At 43.5% G+C, this 16,254-nt stretch overlaps 2 protein-coding genes across 6 annotated transcripts in view; one reads left to right on the top strand and one right to left on the bottom strand.

Annotated features, from left to right (window-relative positions):
- The first annotated feature begins 367 nt into the window (after positions 1 to 367).
- On the top strand, positions 368 to 7,574 carry LOC129838216 (protein mono-ADP-ribosyltransferase TIPARP-like). Its single transcript, XM_055904990.1, has 5 exons — positions 368 to 1,250; positions 3,840 to 4,008; positions 4,171 to 4,358; positions 6,073 to 6,351; positions 6,670 to 7,574. Exons 1-5 carry the CDS (start codon positions 373 to 375, stop codon positions 7,121 to 7,123), a joined length of 1,968 nt encoding a protein of 655 aa, XP_055760965.1. The 5' UTR covers positions 368 to 372; the 3' UTR covers positions 7,124 to 7,574.
- A 1,309-nt stretch (positions 7,575 to 8,883) lies between these two features.
- The window catches only part of LOC129838217 (tubby-related protein 3-like), a 40,732-nt gene continuing 33,361 nt past the window's right edge, over positions 8,884 to 16,254 (bottom strand). For 3 of the 5 annotated variants that reach the window (XM_055904993.1, XM_055904991.1, XM_055904996.1), the window contains 8 exons: positions 14,903 to 15,061; positions 13,440 to 13,573; positions 12,991 to 13,182; positions 12,645 to 12,757; positions 12,345 to 12,462; positions 12,153 to 12,251; positions 11,567 to 11,738; positions 8,884 to 11,421 (listed from right to left, as the gene is read on the bottom strand). In XM_055904993.1, the coding sequence (XP_055760968.1) occupies positions 11,288 to 11,421; positions 11,567 to 11,738; positions 12,153 to 12,251; positions 12,345 to 12,462; positions 12,645 to 12,757; positions 12,991 to 13,182; positions 13,440 to 13,573; positions 14,903 to 15,061 (1,121 nt within the window). In that variant the 3' untranslated portion in view covers positions 8,884 to 11,287. The remainder of the gene's footprint in view (positions 11,422 to 11,566; positions 11,739 to 12,152; positions 12,252 to 12,344; positions 12,463 to 12,644; positions 12,758 to 12,990; positions 13,183 to 13,439; positions 13,574 to 14,902; positions 15,062 to 16,254) is intronic. The other 2 variants (XM_055904992.1, XM_055904995.1) reach the window with 2 other exon arrangements.

Below are 16,254 nucleotides of genomic sequence, written 5' to 3'. Positions count from 1 at the left end.
TAAAACAAAACGTGGACAGATTCATTAAGCCTGAAACACTGCAAGTTAACAGGTAAAAAGTAAGTTAATGTTCTGTTTTTGCATCATGCGATGCAAGTCATTTAGCTAGTAAGAAACACGACGAAAAGCATCGGCAACGTCTCAAGCATTCCTATTAATTAGTACCTTTTAATTAAATGTCTACAGGATATATCTATAATCTTTTTTAGGATTCCAGCAAGTTGGATTTTTGTTATGTGATAAGTGTTGCTTTTAAAATGATTTGGCTTTTGTTTTGTCAGACTCAGGATAGGATTGGGACATGTATTTAGTCCTTCATGTACCATGCAATGCCAACATAAACTGACCATTTATCCTCAAAAGATATTGAAGATGACTGACCTTTCATCAATCAAAGGGAAGAAGAGGGGACCTACAACCGTGATCACAGAGGCCTGTCCAAAGTCTCCCAAGGTCATCTTCCTCACTCCTTCTCTACTGCTCATGGAGGTCCCTTCTGACACCAACACCAGTCTGCCAGTGTGGGACGCCATGCACTCCCAGCATGTGGACGTCGTCTGGACTGTGACACCATACAGTGTCAATATCCGCTTCACTCCTCTCCCCTCCAAGTCAGGGCAGACTACTAGTGCCAGCAATACTCTTATCTGCTCTCCTGGCAAAAGCAGCAACACCACCAGGATCATCCAGTCGTCGTCAGGCACATCCTCAGCCCTAAGCCAGACCCAAATGATCATCCAACCTCTACCACAACAAATGACCCCAACCAAAATCACCCCCAGTGTGCTCCTCACCTTTCCTCAAAGCACCCTCTTTCCTCAACCTGGAGCAATCACCATCTCACCTCACAAGCCCCAAAACATGACACCGGGCCCAGTCAAAACCACCTCTCTCATCCTCCCCCTGCCTGTCATCATCACCCAGCCACAGCCTGTCCACCAGCCTACCACCCCAGCCCAAACACAAGCCCAAGCCGCTGGCACTAATCAGCCCCCTGGTCCATCTAAGACAGCAGTCAGTCTGACCTTCCACACAAACACCTCCGGCGACATCCAGATCTGCGACCACTTTCTCACTTACTTCTGCAGGACGGGGAGCAACTGCAAGCAGCACCACACGCCATACCCCTTCCACTGGCAGCTGTGGTGCGTCAACAGTCACCAGTGGGTAGACTTCACCCCGCGCGCCCAGGTTAATCTAGAGAGGGCCTACTGCAATGTCAACCGGGAGGAGATTGGAGTCAAGGAAGGGTGAGTAGTACAGGTAGTAGATGTTATCCATAAAACACTGTCCATCAGTCCTAAAAATCTGTGATTTCCATGCTTGTCCCTCATAGCTCCATAAGTACTGCTGAATTTTAATCACACAATAGTTTATCAATGTATAAAATATTGCACATTTACAGAGTAAATGAAGAAGAAAAATACAGGAACTGAGACACCCACACACGGGAAGTGCCAGAGATGACATCAAGGATTTGATACCGGTCTTTTTAACGTAGCGCTACTTGCTACCACACCATAACTCTTAATGGGTTTTTTCTATGATTAGAGCTGGGAATTGGCAGGTACCTCACGATACGATACTTAGGTGCCAATATGATATGTATTGCGTTTAGATACTGTGATTCCAAGCATATTGCTCACGATGTCTGCTGTAGAGGGACAAGAGAAAGCCATGAGAGAACAAGTTCTGTCCAGCCGTGAAAATAAAAGTGCTAAAAAAAATGGTCTCCCTTTTTAAAAAGAAGATGGAGAACTATGAAGGAAAACTATTGAAATGTTGGTGCAGATACAGTGCCTTCAGAAAGTATTCATTGACTTATTCCACATTTTGTTGTTACAGCCTGAATTCAAAATGGATTAAATTAATATTTTTTCTCACCCATCTACACACAATACCCCATAATGACAAAAAGTGAAAACATGTTTTGAGAGATTTTTGCACATGAAAAACAAAAATATCTCATTTACATAAGTATTCACATAAGAGTCAATACATGTTAGAGTCATCTTTGGCAGCAAATTACAGCTGTGAGTCTTTCTGGACACATCTTTAAGAGCTTTGCACAACTGGATTGTACAATATTTGCACTATTTTTTATTTTTTTATTCTTCAAGCTCTGTCAAGTTGGTTGTTGATCATTGCTAGACAGCCATTTTCAAGTCTTGCCATAGATTTTCAAGCCTATTTAAGGCAAAACTGTAACTATGTCACTCAGGAACATTCAATGTCGTCTTGGTCAGCAACTCCAGTTTATATTTGGCCTTGTGTTTTAGCTTATTGTCCTGCTGAATGGTGAATTTGTCTCCCAGTGTCTGTTTGAAAGCAGACAGAACCAGCTTTTCGTCTAGGACTTTGCCTGTGCTTAGCTCTATTCCATTTTTTTTATCCCCAAAAACTCCCTAGACATTGCTGATGACAAGCATACCCATAACATGATGCCGCCACCACCATGCTTGAAACATATGAAGAGTGATGTGTTGTTTTGGATTTGCCTGAAACATAATCATTTGTATTCAGGACATAAAGTTAATTTCTTTTAGAGGTCGACCGATTAATCGGAATGGCCGATTAATCGGAATGGCCGATTTCAAGTTTTCATAACAATCGGAAATCGGTATTTTTGGGCGCCGATTTTTTTATTAAATTACACCATTATTTAATCTTTATTTAACTAGGCAAGTCAGTTAAGAACACCTTCTTATTTTCAATGACGGCCTAGGGACGTTCTGCCCAGAACAACAGATTTTTAACCTTGTCAGCTCGGGGGACCAATCTTGCAACCTTACAGTTAACTAGTCCAATGTTCTAACACTGATTACATTGCGCTCCACGAGGAGCCTGCCTGTGCCACGAATGCAGTAAGCTAAGGTAAATTGCTAGCTAGCATTAAACTTATCTTATAAAAGCTTTTTTTGTCCTCCAATAATCGGTATCGGTATCAGCGTTGAAAAATCATAATCGGTCGACCTCTAATTTCTTTGCCACATTTTTTTTAGTGCCTTATTGCAAACAGGATGCATGTTTTGGATTATTTTTATTCTGTACAGGCTTCCTTCCTTTCAGTCTGTCATTTAGGTTAGTATTGTGGAGTAACTACAATGTTGTTGATTCATCGTCAGTTTTCGATCACAGCCATTATACGCTAACTATTTTAAAGTCATCTTTGGCCTCATGGTTTCCTTCCTCTCCAGCAACTGAGTTAGGAAGGACGCTTGTATCTTTGTAGTGACTGGGTGTATTGATACACCATCCAAAGTTTAATTAATATGCTCAAAGGGATGCTCAAAGGGATATTCAATGTCTGCTGTTTTAACTTGGATGCATCTACCAATTGGTGCTCTTCTTTGTGAGGCATTGGAAAACCTCCCTGGTCTTTGTGGTTGAATCGGTGTTTGAAATTCACTGCTTGACTGAGGGACCTTACAGATAATTGGATGTGGGGTACAGAGATGAGGTAGTCATTCAAAAATAATGTAAAACACTATTATTGCACAGTGATTCCATGCAACTTATTATGTGACTTGTTAAGCAAATGTTTACTACTGAACTTATTTAGGCTTGCCATAACAAAGGGTTTGAATAGTTATTGACTCAAGACATTTCAGCCTTTCATTTTTGTTTAATTTATAAAACATAATTCCACTTTGACATTATGGGGTATTATGTGTAGACCAGTGATACAAAATATAAATGTATACATTTTGAATTCAGGCTGTAACACAACAAAATTTGGGAAAAGTCAAGGGGTGTGAATAGACTGCTGAAGGCACTGTATATCGTCACAAAGTTATATCCCGATATGTAACTGTATCTAACCCCCCCCCCATCACTAGTACGGATATGTTCACTGTGCACTTTGACACCATGACGTTGAAGGACGGGGATAAATACGACCGGGTCAGAAGACTCCAGAACACCACAGACCCGACCAAGAACCCTCACCTCTACACCAGGAGGTGCTTCTTCTGGTGGAATAACCTCAGCTGGACAAAGTACAAAGACGTGAGTGCTTCAAACCCCTCTCTCATAACCTCAGATTTTTAATGAACTTTCACTATGGCGGACTGCGTTTTGTTCATTACAAAAGATAATTCCCTCACAAATGGTTACCTCTGTTTCATGTTGTGCTATGTAGGCTCTGACTTACCGCGTTGTCTTGTTAAGGATGTGTCCAAGATCCTTCTGGACAAGATGGATGCCGGGGAGCTGGAGTGTCGTTTCCACATCTTAGCGGTGGAATACAAGGTGGACTTCACCATTATGATCCAGACCAACGTCACCACAGGGTTTCAGCGGGCCATCCGACTCAGACCCTTCTACCGCTCCCTTAAGTCTCTGAGAGCACATTTGAGGTACGTATCCATGTTTTGTTTTAACCTTGAGCTGGTTGATTGGTTCAGTTACCTTACTTTCTAGGCTCTTTTGAACTGTGTTCAATTATCTTAAATCGAATTTACATACACTTGTTTGTTATACACTACATGGCTACAAAAGTATGTGGACACATACTCGTCGAATCTCTCATTCCAAAATCATAGGTATTAAAATGGAGTTGGTCCCCCCTTTGCTGCTACAACAGCCTCCACTCTTCTGGGAAGGCTTTCTACTAGATGTTGGAACATTGCTGCGGGGACTTGCTTCCATTCAGCCACAAAAGCTTTAGTGAGGTCAGGCTCTGATGTTGGGCGATTAGGCCTGACTCGCAGTCAGCATTCCAATTCATCCCAAAGGTGTTCGATTGGGTTGAGGTCAGGGCTCTGTGCAGGCCAGTCAAGTTCTTTCACACCGATCTCGATAAACCCTTTCTGTATGGACCTCGCTTTGTGCACGGAGGCATTGTTATGCTGAAACAGAAAAGGGCCTTCCCCAAACTATTGCCGCAAAGTTGGAAGCACAGAATCGTCCAGAATGTCATTGTATGCTGTAGCGTTAAGATTTCCCTTATTCCCAAATTAAAGGGCCTAGCCCAAACCATGAAAAACAGCCCCAGACCATTATTCCTCCTCTACAAAACTAGTTGGCACTATGCATTTGGGCAGATAGTGCTCTCTTGGCATTCAACAAACCCAGATTCGTCCTTCAGACTGTCAGATAGTGAAGCGTGATTCATCACTCCAGAAAACACGTTTTTACACTGCTCCAGAGTCCAATGGCGGCGAGCTTTACACCACTCTATTCAACGCTTGGCATTGCGCATGGTGATCTTAGGCTTGTGTGTGGCTGCTCGGCCATGGAAAGCCATTTTGTGAAGCTCCAGACAAACAGTTCTTGTGCTGACGTTGCTTCCAGAGGCAGTTTGAAACTTGGTAGTAAGTGTTGCAACCGAGGACAGACTATTTTTACGTGCTTCAGCACCCGGTGGTCCCGTTTTGTGATCTTCTGTGGCCAACCACTTCGCTGAGCTGTTGTTGGTTCTAGAACTTTCCACTTCACAATAACAGCAGTTACAGTTGACTGGGGCAGCTCTAGCAGGGCAGAAATTTGACAAACTGACTTGTTGGAAAGGTAGCATCTTATGACAGTGCGACGTTGAAAGTCACTGAGCTATTCAGTACGGGCCATTCTACTGCTTATGTTTGTCAATGGAGATTGCAAAATGTTATACACCTGTCAGCAACGGGTGTCGCTGAAATAGCCGAATCCAAAGGGGTGTCCATATACTTTTGGTCATGTAGTGCAACTCATAATTGGGGCCAGGAGAACTTCTCCACTCTTTTTCAAACCAGTAGTTCTGTCCAACAGCACCAAAAGGTTGATGGTGTCATCTCAAGGCACCTGTTGGCATTTAGACCCTGAAGGGGACGCACCTGTGTGGGAGGGGCTCGAAAGATACTCCTGACCTGTAAAATGACTAACCACGACTAACCATGTGTTCATTATGTTGAAATGTGTTTGAAAGAGGCTGTAGTGTCACCAGTAATATGATTGATTGAACTGCAGGTTCAGGTGGTAGAGAATTTCTCAGGGTCCTACTCATAATGCTGGAATCACACCATATTAGTACTAGTTCATCAATAATAACATCAACTACATTCACTAAAACAATCATCTACTTGATTTGTATAGGACAGGTATCCTGCTGGATGGTCTGGCCGGCACATCTACTGAGCCGTCCCCGGCCAACTTCAGTGTAGACCCCCTGGGGGAGTTCAGCACCTGGTACCCCCCAGTGTGGACCCCTAGCTCTGCCCCAGACCAGGACTACTGCATGGTGGATGTGCCTGCCAACACCGAGGCCTTCCAGAAGGTCCACCGCCTGTTCCACAAGACCCTGTCAGAGACCCGGGTGGAGATAGTCAGCCTCCACCAGATCCAGAATGTTCTCCACTGGGACAAGTTCCAAAGGTGTGGATGGGGACTCTCTCTGGTCCTCTTTGATATGTTTTCTATCCTTATGAGAATAGCCATTCATTTTCCTCATGTACTGTGTATATGACCGTCATGTGGGAATGGGATAAAGGATAGGGAAAAGGTAGATAACATGGTGCGACATTACATCACACAACAGATTGATATAATTGTATTGATCAGGGTTATCCAACGAGATGAAGGCTTTTTATTCTCCTGCTCCATTTGACCATGAATAAATGTAATGCTGATAAAAAGCTATTGAATTGAATTTAAGATGAATTCATACTTTAGGTGGCATTGTTTGTGTTGTAGGTACAAGGAGCACATGCGGAAGCGCAGTGACACCAAGGAAGACGGGGCTCTGGAGAGGCACCTGTTCCACGGGACTGTCGGGGACTTCATTGAGGACATCTGCCACAACAACTTTGACCCGCGCGTCTCGGGAGTCAACGGGTTCGTGTACGGCTACGGCTCCTACTTCGCCCGCGACGCCTCCTACTCCAACACATTCGCTGCGGTGTCACCTGACGCTGGGGTGCGTCACATGTTCCTGGCCAAGGTGCTGGTGGGAAAGGTGAGCGTGGGCAAGTGCAAATACCGCCGGCCGCCACCCGTCAGATCCACGAAGGAGGATTACAACCTGTACGACACCTGTGTGGACCAGCTGGTCAACCCCACCATCTTTGTAGTTTTTGACCGGTGCCAGTGCTACCCCTACTACCTGATCAAATACAAAGAACTGCTAGTGGTGGACGTCAATGAGTAGGTTTGCCCTGGGAGAGCTAGTGTTGCTGCCTGTGATGGTAACTGTTGTTCACTGGATGTTCATTCCACACCAGACCGTACTGCAGCACCTTGCATTAAGGTGAAAGACAGCATTAAGAATAGATCAGTCAAAACTCTATCAAACAAAATGTGTATCCAGTCCAAAGGATAATGTTCAAAGCCTTCCAAAGACTTGGAATGTTTTTAGAATAGATATGTGTTTTATGAAGTTTTACAATTATCGTTTTTACAGTAAGTTTCTACAACGTCCCATTTTAAAATGGAATTCTAAATGTAACACTAAAACAAGTTTGATATATTTTCTAAATGTTTTAATAATTGAAGCAATTGTAACACTTGATAATGTAGAAAGAAGAAATTATAAGTTCTAGATGTTGCTTTCAAAAAGGTTCTTAATCAACTGTAAAGTTATGTTATTGAAAATAAATGGGTTTACTGAATACATCAGGGGCAGTCGGTTCCGTTTATGTTTAGGGAGGACGATATTTCTATTACAGAATATTGGATGACTGTCATTCATATTCCATTCACCCAGTTTAATGTAACATCGATAGGTTTAGGCTACTACATGATACTAACATTTTCCCTGTACCCATCATGAGGTTGCTACAACCTAGCCTACAAATGAAAGTTTATAATGTACAGTGCTGTGAAAAAGTATTTGCCACCTTCTATTTTTGCGTATTTTTGATACTGAATGTTATCAGCTCTTCAACCAAAACCTAATATTAGATAAAAAGCAAAAATTAATTGCTAAAAGGCAACAAATTAGACGTTTTGGAATGGCCTAGTCAAAGTCCAGACCTAATCACAACTGAGATGTTGAGGCAGGACATGAAACGAGCAGTTCATGCTTGAAAACACAAATGTCACTGAGTTACAGCAGTTCTGCATGCAAGATTCCAAAATTCCTCCACAGTGACGTGAGAGACTGATCAACAACTACAGGAAGCGTTTGGTTGGAGTCATTGCCAGCAGCATACCACCCTGCATACCACTGCTGGCTTGCTTCTGAAGCTAAGCAGGGTTGGTCCTGGTCAGTCCCTGGATGGGAGACCAGATGCTGCTGGAAGTGGTGTTGGAGGGCCAGTAGGAGGCACTCTTTCCTCTGGTCTAAAAAATATCCCAATGCCCCAGGGCAGTGATTGGGGACACTGTCCTGTATAGGGTGCCGTCTTTCGGATGGGACGTTAAACGGGTGTCCTGACTCTCTGAGGTCATTAAAGATCCCATGGCACTTATCGTAAGAGTAGGGGTGTTAACCCCGGTGTCCTGGCCAAATTCCCAATCTGGCCCTCAAACCATCATGGTCACCTAATAATCCCCAGTTTACAATTGGCGCATTCATCCCCCTCCTCTCCCCTGTAACTATTCCCCAGGTTGTTGCTGCAAATGAGAACGTGTTCTCAGTCAACTTACCTGGTAAAATAACGGTAAAAAAAAAAAAAAAAATTGCAGCTAACTGGCACAACCAGTAATTGAGCTTAAGGGGGCACTTACTTTTTCCCACAGGGGCATTGGGTGTTGCATAACTTTGTTTATGAAATAAATTTGATACGTATGTAATTTGTTCACTCAGGTTCCCTTTATCTAATTTTAGGTTTTGGTTGAAGATCTGATAACATTTAGTATGCAAAAGTAGAGAAAATTAGAAAGGGGGCAAATCATTTTTCACAGCACTGTAGGTCCAAATAAATGTTTTTTACTGAATACATGAATTACTCAAGCTTACAAGGGGAGTCTTGTTCACTTTACAATATCTTGAATTTATTCTATTTACAGTCATATTTCTGAAATTCAATCCCCCAAAAATTGTCAGAAAGTTAAGTTATGAATAGCATGTATTTCCCCATAAGTATCTTGTAGTAAAACGTTATATTTCTCGCTTTAATATATTTTGTAAAAACAAACACTTTCCCTCTTTCAAACAGTACATCTTGTGAATTAACTTTGTTTCCCGACACTGTCACACATAATCAGTGTTTGTCTTGTTTGGACAGAAATCAAATGCATCCTGCAGGCAACCCAGGAATGTTCCTAATCCTCCAAGAACAAGAATCACAGTACTGGAGAGAATCATCTCTATAGCACATCCATCCAGCTGAAACTTTAATCAAGGGTGACTTCTTCATGGTCCAAAATAGTTTAAACCTGTGCAAAAAATACTGTAAAAGTAATAATCTGGCATTGTGATGTAATTTGAAACTTTTCTTCAGCAACGAGCGTTGTAAAAAAGGCCACTATTTATGCATTTTTCAGTGTACTTAAAACTCTACTTAAATAACTTTCTATGCTCACCTTTTTATTTATTTTTGCACAGATTTGAACTATTTTGCACCTTACATGTCGCCCCAAAAGTAATTTCCCACTGGGCACAGACGTCAGTTCAACGTCTATTTACATTTGGTTGAGTTGTCCAATCAGTGTTCCACGTTGATTCAAAGCCATCACCTCAAATGTTGGGGTTGAAATGACGTGGATCCAACCAGTTCTGGCCCAGTGGGTTCTCAATGACTTCATGGTACAGTACAAGTGTAGTCTGCTGAACAGAGTAGCACTTCCAGTTACAGTACATATATAATGTAGTGTTATTATCCAATCTGGTGTCATTTTAAATGGGTAGATAAGTTTGGCATATAATGTAGACTGAGTACAGGATGACTTACATTTACATTTAAGTCATTTAGCAGACACTCTTATCCAGAGCGACTTACATTTAACCTTTATTTAACTAGGCAAGTCAGTTAAGAACAAATTCTCATTTTAAATGACGGCCTAGGAACAGTGGGTTAACTGCCTTGTTCAGGGGCAGAACGACAGATTTGTACCTTGTCAGCTCGGGGACTTGAACTTGCAACCTTTCGGTTACTAGCCCAACGCTCTAACCACAAGGCTACCCTGCCGACTTGGAATCCAAACGGAATATTCCTCTATTATTTGGATTCCAGGCTAACTCTTTTGTATTCCACATATTGAAATGACATTTAGAACTGACATTTCATGATATTTGACAATGAGCCGTATGTCCAAACATTAAGACATATCTTATATAAAACTATAATAAAATCCTTTAATCGTGCTTGCTGGGCAACTCTATTGACTTTCCCGTGAGGTTTTAACTTGACATGGGGCTAAGACATCACAAAATGACATGTACAAAGGAATTGCAGTAAGAAATGTTCCGTTCCAAACTCCTCAGAATGCTACTGACATACTTTTACTAACGTGTGTTTTTAAAACAAAAAACAGATGAGGACACATTGGATGGATATGCAGGCAAATAAATGTGATTACGAGAAATTCATCTTCAAGAGGAAGAAAATAAAAAAGGGTTGAAATAGTTTAACGTTAGAGTTATTGAACATCTTGATGCTGCAAAAAAAGAATCGCACAACAGTGATTGTGGAAGGCAACAGAATGTCAAATGGAGTAAAATGACACTTGGAATCAACATTAAAGGCAACTTTAAAAGCATCTGCTAAAAACTCATAAGTTCATCAGACATGTGTTGAGGCCTATAAAACATTAAAATCTGAAATAAATCAAAGACACCATCTCCTGTGACCTGGTCTAGTCTGTGTTAGAAGTCCTGTCCCTAACAGGAAGTGCCCACGACACTTTGGGCTATGATGCTTGGTGTCCTTTTTCCCTTTCAATCAATTTCAATACACATAAAATCACCAATATACAACAGCTAACGCAACAAAAAGCAATACAAACTCATTGAAACAGAACTACAGATAAATACAAATAAAAACAAAGGTGCCTTGATGATTTGACAAGTTTCCCTTTGTGGATGGTAATTTCATTTTTCTGCCGATAAGGAAAATCCTATATTCTCCGCCCAAATCTACTTGCTTTTGTCCTCTCACACACCCACTCTCTTCATCCGCTCTCCAAGTCAGCATGATTCGAGTGCCATGATTGGATGTACCACGAAGGGGTGAGAGGTCATGGTTCATGATTATTTCCATAGTGGCAGACTGCTGGTGAGCTGACTGCTGACTGTACAAGCAAGGTGCTGAATCCTGTGACGGTGAGGTGGAGGGGCGGTGTTGTGGAGTTGGCTTTGTTTTGGAGGTGCAGGGAGTGGGTTGAAAGGGCCATGGAGGGAATGGCGAGTTAGGAGTCGTGATGGAGTTGGTCACTCGCAGGCCAGTTTGCTGTCAAAACTGGACAGGCCAATGGCGAAGGCTTGCAGGGCACACATGGGGTAGTTGTAGTCTAAGGTGAATACGTCCTCGGCCACTCTGCCAAACTGCATTACGATGTAGTCCGCTGAGGGAAGAGAGAAGAGACGACTAAATAATGTGAAATCATTATTCCATTCTACCCAAGGAGAGGGAGTGAGAAATAGACAGTGAAAAAGAGCGAAAGAGAAAAAAGAGCGAGAGTCGAGAGAAGCACTGACGGATCAACTCACGATCGTTGTCATGGACGATCTGAAAGTTCTTGACAGAGGCCTGTGTGACGCGGCCGTGGAAATTGAGCACGTAGGACTGGGTGTCGTCGTTCCACACGGGGGCCTTGTTGTGCAGCTCAATCAGGTTCTCCACTGAGTGGTTCTGCCACTTACTTAGAAGGCTGTCCTGCTCCTGGAAACACACAGACAACGGGGTTGTATTCATTAGGCACTAAACAGAAGAAATAGGACTGAAACAGGGAGTGACAACCTTGACTTACCCAATAAGAACGCTCTATTTAGTTTTCCGTTGCGTGCCCTAATGAATACGACCCAGACATCCAAACCATCTGATCTGACGTCACTCCCCAGTGACCACATCTCACAGCCCTTAGTGGGTTAGCCTCAGTTTCCATTACATGATGTTGACTTCATTATTCAGATTGTGCTAAATGATTTTATATTTCAAGATGTAAGAATGCCAGAGTCTTAAATCAATCATGCCCTCTGACAAGCCCCTCTCTCTTACTGTGCATAACAAGTAGAGTGACTACAAATGTTAGAAGAAGTGATTGGAGTTGTACAGTCCCATGGGGCTGATACATACACTGTTTGGACGGACGGGGACCCTCTCAAAGTTCATGTTCATGCCTGGGATGATGACGGTCATCTTGCGGGGACCTTTGAACCCCAGAACGTTGGTCTCCTGCAGAGAGAACACAGGAGATCAGAATGTCACAGAATATCACACAACCTTACTGGTTAAATTATATTAGTGTGTGTGTGTGTGTACACTCACATAGCAGATGGCTGCGAGTTCCTGTCGTGTGTTGCTCTCCTCCAGCAGAGCTCCAGGGTTCTTACAGGGGTTGGTGCCTTGGTCATACACGGTGAACTTGGTCCCCATCAGGTTAGACCTGCAGGATGACCAGACCAATCACATTAGAGTCTACAATGTCCCTCCAGCACTCACAATCCCACTTCCCACCCAATAGGGTTATCAGATGCAGCCGAGGGCTCAAAACAATATGGAAATTGTTCATCAGCAAAGATTTAGAATTATATTTAGAGTTGTGAAACGAGTGAGATATGGTCCTACCTCAGTTTCCCCATGAAGCTCTCTCCCTCGCGTGACAGGTCCGTGGCGTCCACTGAGATCAGGTAGTTGGACGTCTTGCTCTTTTTCCTCTTCCTCCCAGCCAGAAGAAACTGCTGGGTGAAACAAAGAGAGTAAACTCAGGTTGAGAGGGAAACTCACAAACCATCATTTTAATCACCGCAATCAAAACAGGTGTTACTTGTACTTTATATTCTCATACCATTTCAAATGTAGCTATTGAGGAAAATAAAATTAAACAGGCCTGTGAAATAAGATGATAAAAGAAACCCATCTAAGTCTTGTCTCCATGTTAATCCACCATGACAGGATGTGAGGTCAAATGTACCTTCCTCCCGTCCTCTCTCTCCATGTGCATAAAGTAGGTGGGGTATAGGCCGCGGTCCATTCCCTTCTTGTCCCGGGATATGCGGCACTTGACGGTGACGCCACGGGGGGCGGGACGCACTACAAACTCCTCCAGATTGTCCACTTCGATCAGGGCACTCTCCGCCGTGGGCGACCCCGGTGTCACGTATTCCTGTGAGAGGGGGTGGGGGGGACACACACTGCTACATCACAAAACATACCGGCCAATCGCTGTTATAAAGGAGATATGGTCCAGAAGTAGGGGGGACAACATTCATCTGCCATCTTGTTGTTTCAGTGTCTTCAAGTGACAAGTTGATTTGCCATGTGTAATGAACACATTAGAAATCTCACAAACCATAGCCACATAGCTATGTGTGTGCTCCCAATGATATGACAGGACAGAGACAACTATATGGTTGGACTCACTGTGTTGGACTTTGTGCTGGAGGCAGACGCAGGCCGGGTTGACTCTGGGTTGGGGGACAGCGAGCGTGTCCGGTCTTCGTCACCGTGTTCCTCATCCTCACTGGCCTCTTCGTAGTTCATACTGCCTGACAGACCTGGTCATGGGAGAAAGAGTGCACTATGGGAGATGTGGCCTACAGCTTACACTCCATTGGTTGGGATCAGGAGGACCCAGGGTTCTATGCAGACAGGAGAGATAATCTCAGATGCCCAGCCAAGCTGAAAACTCCTCCATATCTCCTCAGTAATCCCATAGGTTCTTATTGCCATGACTCAAGAAGGAGAGATTTTTTTCTCCTGGGACCCAAAGTGATTAGCCTGCATGTAATGGATATGGGCAACGTATTTCTTCATTTGTTCCAACTAAGTCATCATACTACCCCAGTTGAAAATATGAACTGATGCAATATTTCTGCAATCAAAAAAGGCCACATATTACAATATGCAGCTAAAACTGCTCTTTGAAATATTTAGTAGGCCCAAAATATTTGAGGAGACAACCTAACCTCAAAACAGCTGGCAGAGGATAGGAAGGAAAGCGGAAGCGAAATAGTGCTGAGTAACTGTTGAGACCCATTGAGGAAGAACTTTTCTGTATAGAACAGACGAGACTACCCAGTAACCAGGTTACGATAGAAGAGACCTGTTATGAACCTCTAGCCATCCCAGCAGCCTTCATTATCCCCAGACACCACTGTTAGTCCACTTCAGAGCCCTATACATTTCCACAATGGAAAGAATACTGTTGAAATACAAGACAATAGATTCTCCATCTTCAGTGTGTTTTATCCATCACTGAGAGCTGGTTTCCTGGACCCAGATTAAGCCTAGTCTTGTACTAAATGCACGTTAAGCATGCTTTTCAGTCCAGGAGTAATCGGTGTCCGCAAAACCGGCCCTGATTGTCCAATGTAAAGGGGTTAGTTAGGTACGAGGAAAAGCAGAAATCCTATTGAGAGATACCAGCCAGACAGACCCAGCACGGTGTGGTCAGACAGGCCTCTGTGGGAGCTGCTCTGGACAGGTGTCAGTAATGCTGCTAATTGGATTTACCAGCCGTGACTGGCTGGTGCTGTGGAATATTTTAATGAGAAAGCATTTTTTAGGTGCGAAAGCATAATTCAAAGTGAGAAGGGGAAAAATGTCTGCACTCAATGTGTTCCATTGTTGATGATACAATAAATATGAAATGTTTTTCTTCGGTGTGTCTTGAGGCCAGAGTATGATATCTAGCACTTTACATCCAATGACTAGGTTATTATCAGTAACTATAGAATTCACTGTTGTATCCTCCCTCAGTTTCACCTCTGCTCCATAGAGTTAGTGCTGCAGAGAGAGAGGAAAGGAGGGGGGAGAGAGACAGAAACCCAGCAACCTTCACTTCAGCCCTGTCACCATGGGAACGGCAGGCTGCTCTCTACTACCTGACTGGAGTAGTTTCTCCCTGGCAGACAGTGGGCGCTCTGGCCCCTCCTCCGGCCCCTCCTCTGGGCCCTTCTCCACTGCACCAACCAACTGGACCACCCTGTCGTTGGCGGGGTCAGTCAGAGAGGGGGAGGGGAAGAGAGAGATGTCCCACGCCTCTGCAGACAGACACATATGTATTGGCCAATGTGGCTAGAAACAATATGTGCACAGTGGTGTTCACTCCATCTAGCCCCAGAGATATGTCTAAATGTCAGAGTACTGCCAAACATGAAATAAAGACCGCAAATGTCAGCTACATTCTAATAGTGACTCAAAGGCATCAATTAAAACAACACACAAAGTTTTGTAAACTTACTGCTTTTACTAAATCAGCCAAATGGAAATGTCAAAGCTCAGGTTGTAAAACCAAAACTTGCAACGTGATCATTTCAACCCCTTTCTGTCTCACAGCACATGAAGAACTTGGGAACTCGCTGACCAGTTTTGATTGAATAGCGTCCCCAAGTCAAATCCAAATGGAGGCAGTAGGCTATTACTAATCCTTTGCCGTTTCCATTTCAATTCATTTCCACTGGGAAATAAAAAAGCATGGGCAGCCAGGCAGACAGATACTATCTAAAGGCACCTGAGGACAGGCTGGATCTCAGTAGCACTAAGCAGACCAGACATTCATTCATGATGAAGGTTTGCATTATTGAGAGGGGAGTGTCACCTGCCCTCTTGTTGCTGTCCAGGAGAAGATCCTTAAAAACTGAGGCTAATGCAGTAATATGCTGCCCTTAATCTGGGTCTCAGGTTTAACTAGGTAATACATCTCTCTCCCGGATATAGACCTGGCTATCTTAATTTAGCTTGTCATTTAGCACAGTAAGAGTACAGAAGGATATTGAATTAGTCTCAGGAAATGAAAGAGACTTCAACACTCTTCGTGGACCAGCCAGAAGGAGGGGAGGTGAGGTGGCATAAATAGGTACTGTGGTAGGTGGATGCTACTCTTGCCCCTTACACATGATAAAATGATAAAATTCTCACTGTGTCACCATCAACCTCGCCCTCAGCCATCTCTCGAACTGCACACTGCAGCACCACAGCCCTGGGAGGAGAAAGCATCCCAGAGCAGGGAAAAGGTTTTAGCACTGCGCAATGGCTTTTAATGAGGGTAACTGAAAGGACAGCAGCAACAGCTGCAACAATAAACCACAACCTTCAAAGTTCTTGAGACTGTCCCTGAACAACGATGTTGACCAGATACGCTCCCATTTCTCATCTGTCCTCCTTTGCTTTCTTTATCTTCTCACCCACTACCTCTCACTACCCTGCATTTCTCTCTCTCTCTCTCTCTCTCTCT

The sequence above is a fragment of the Salvelinus fontinalis genome, chromosome 39 (genome assembly GCF_029448725.1).
Source record: "Salvelinus fontinalis isolate EN_2023a chromosome 39, ASM2944872v1, whole genome shotgun sequence".
In the NCBI taxonomy this organism is placed as follows: Eukaryota; Metazoa; Chordata; class Actinopteri; order Salmoniformes; family Salmonidae; genus Salvelinus; species Salvelinus fontinalis.
This window is presented reverse-complemented; position numbering and strand designations above follow the sequence as displayed.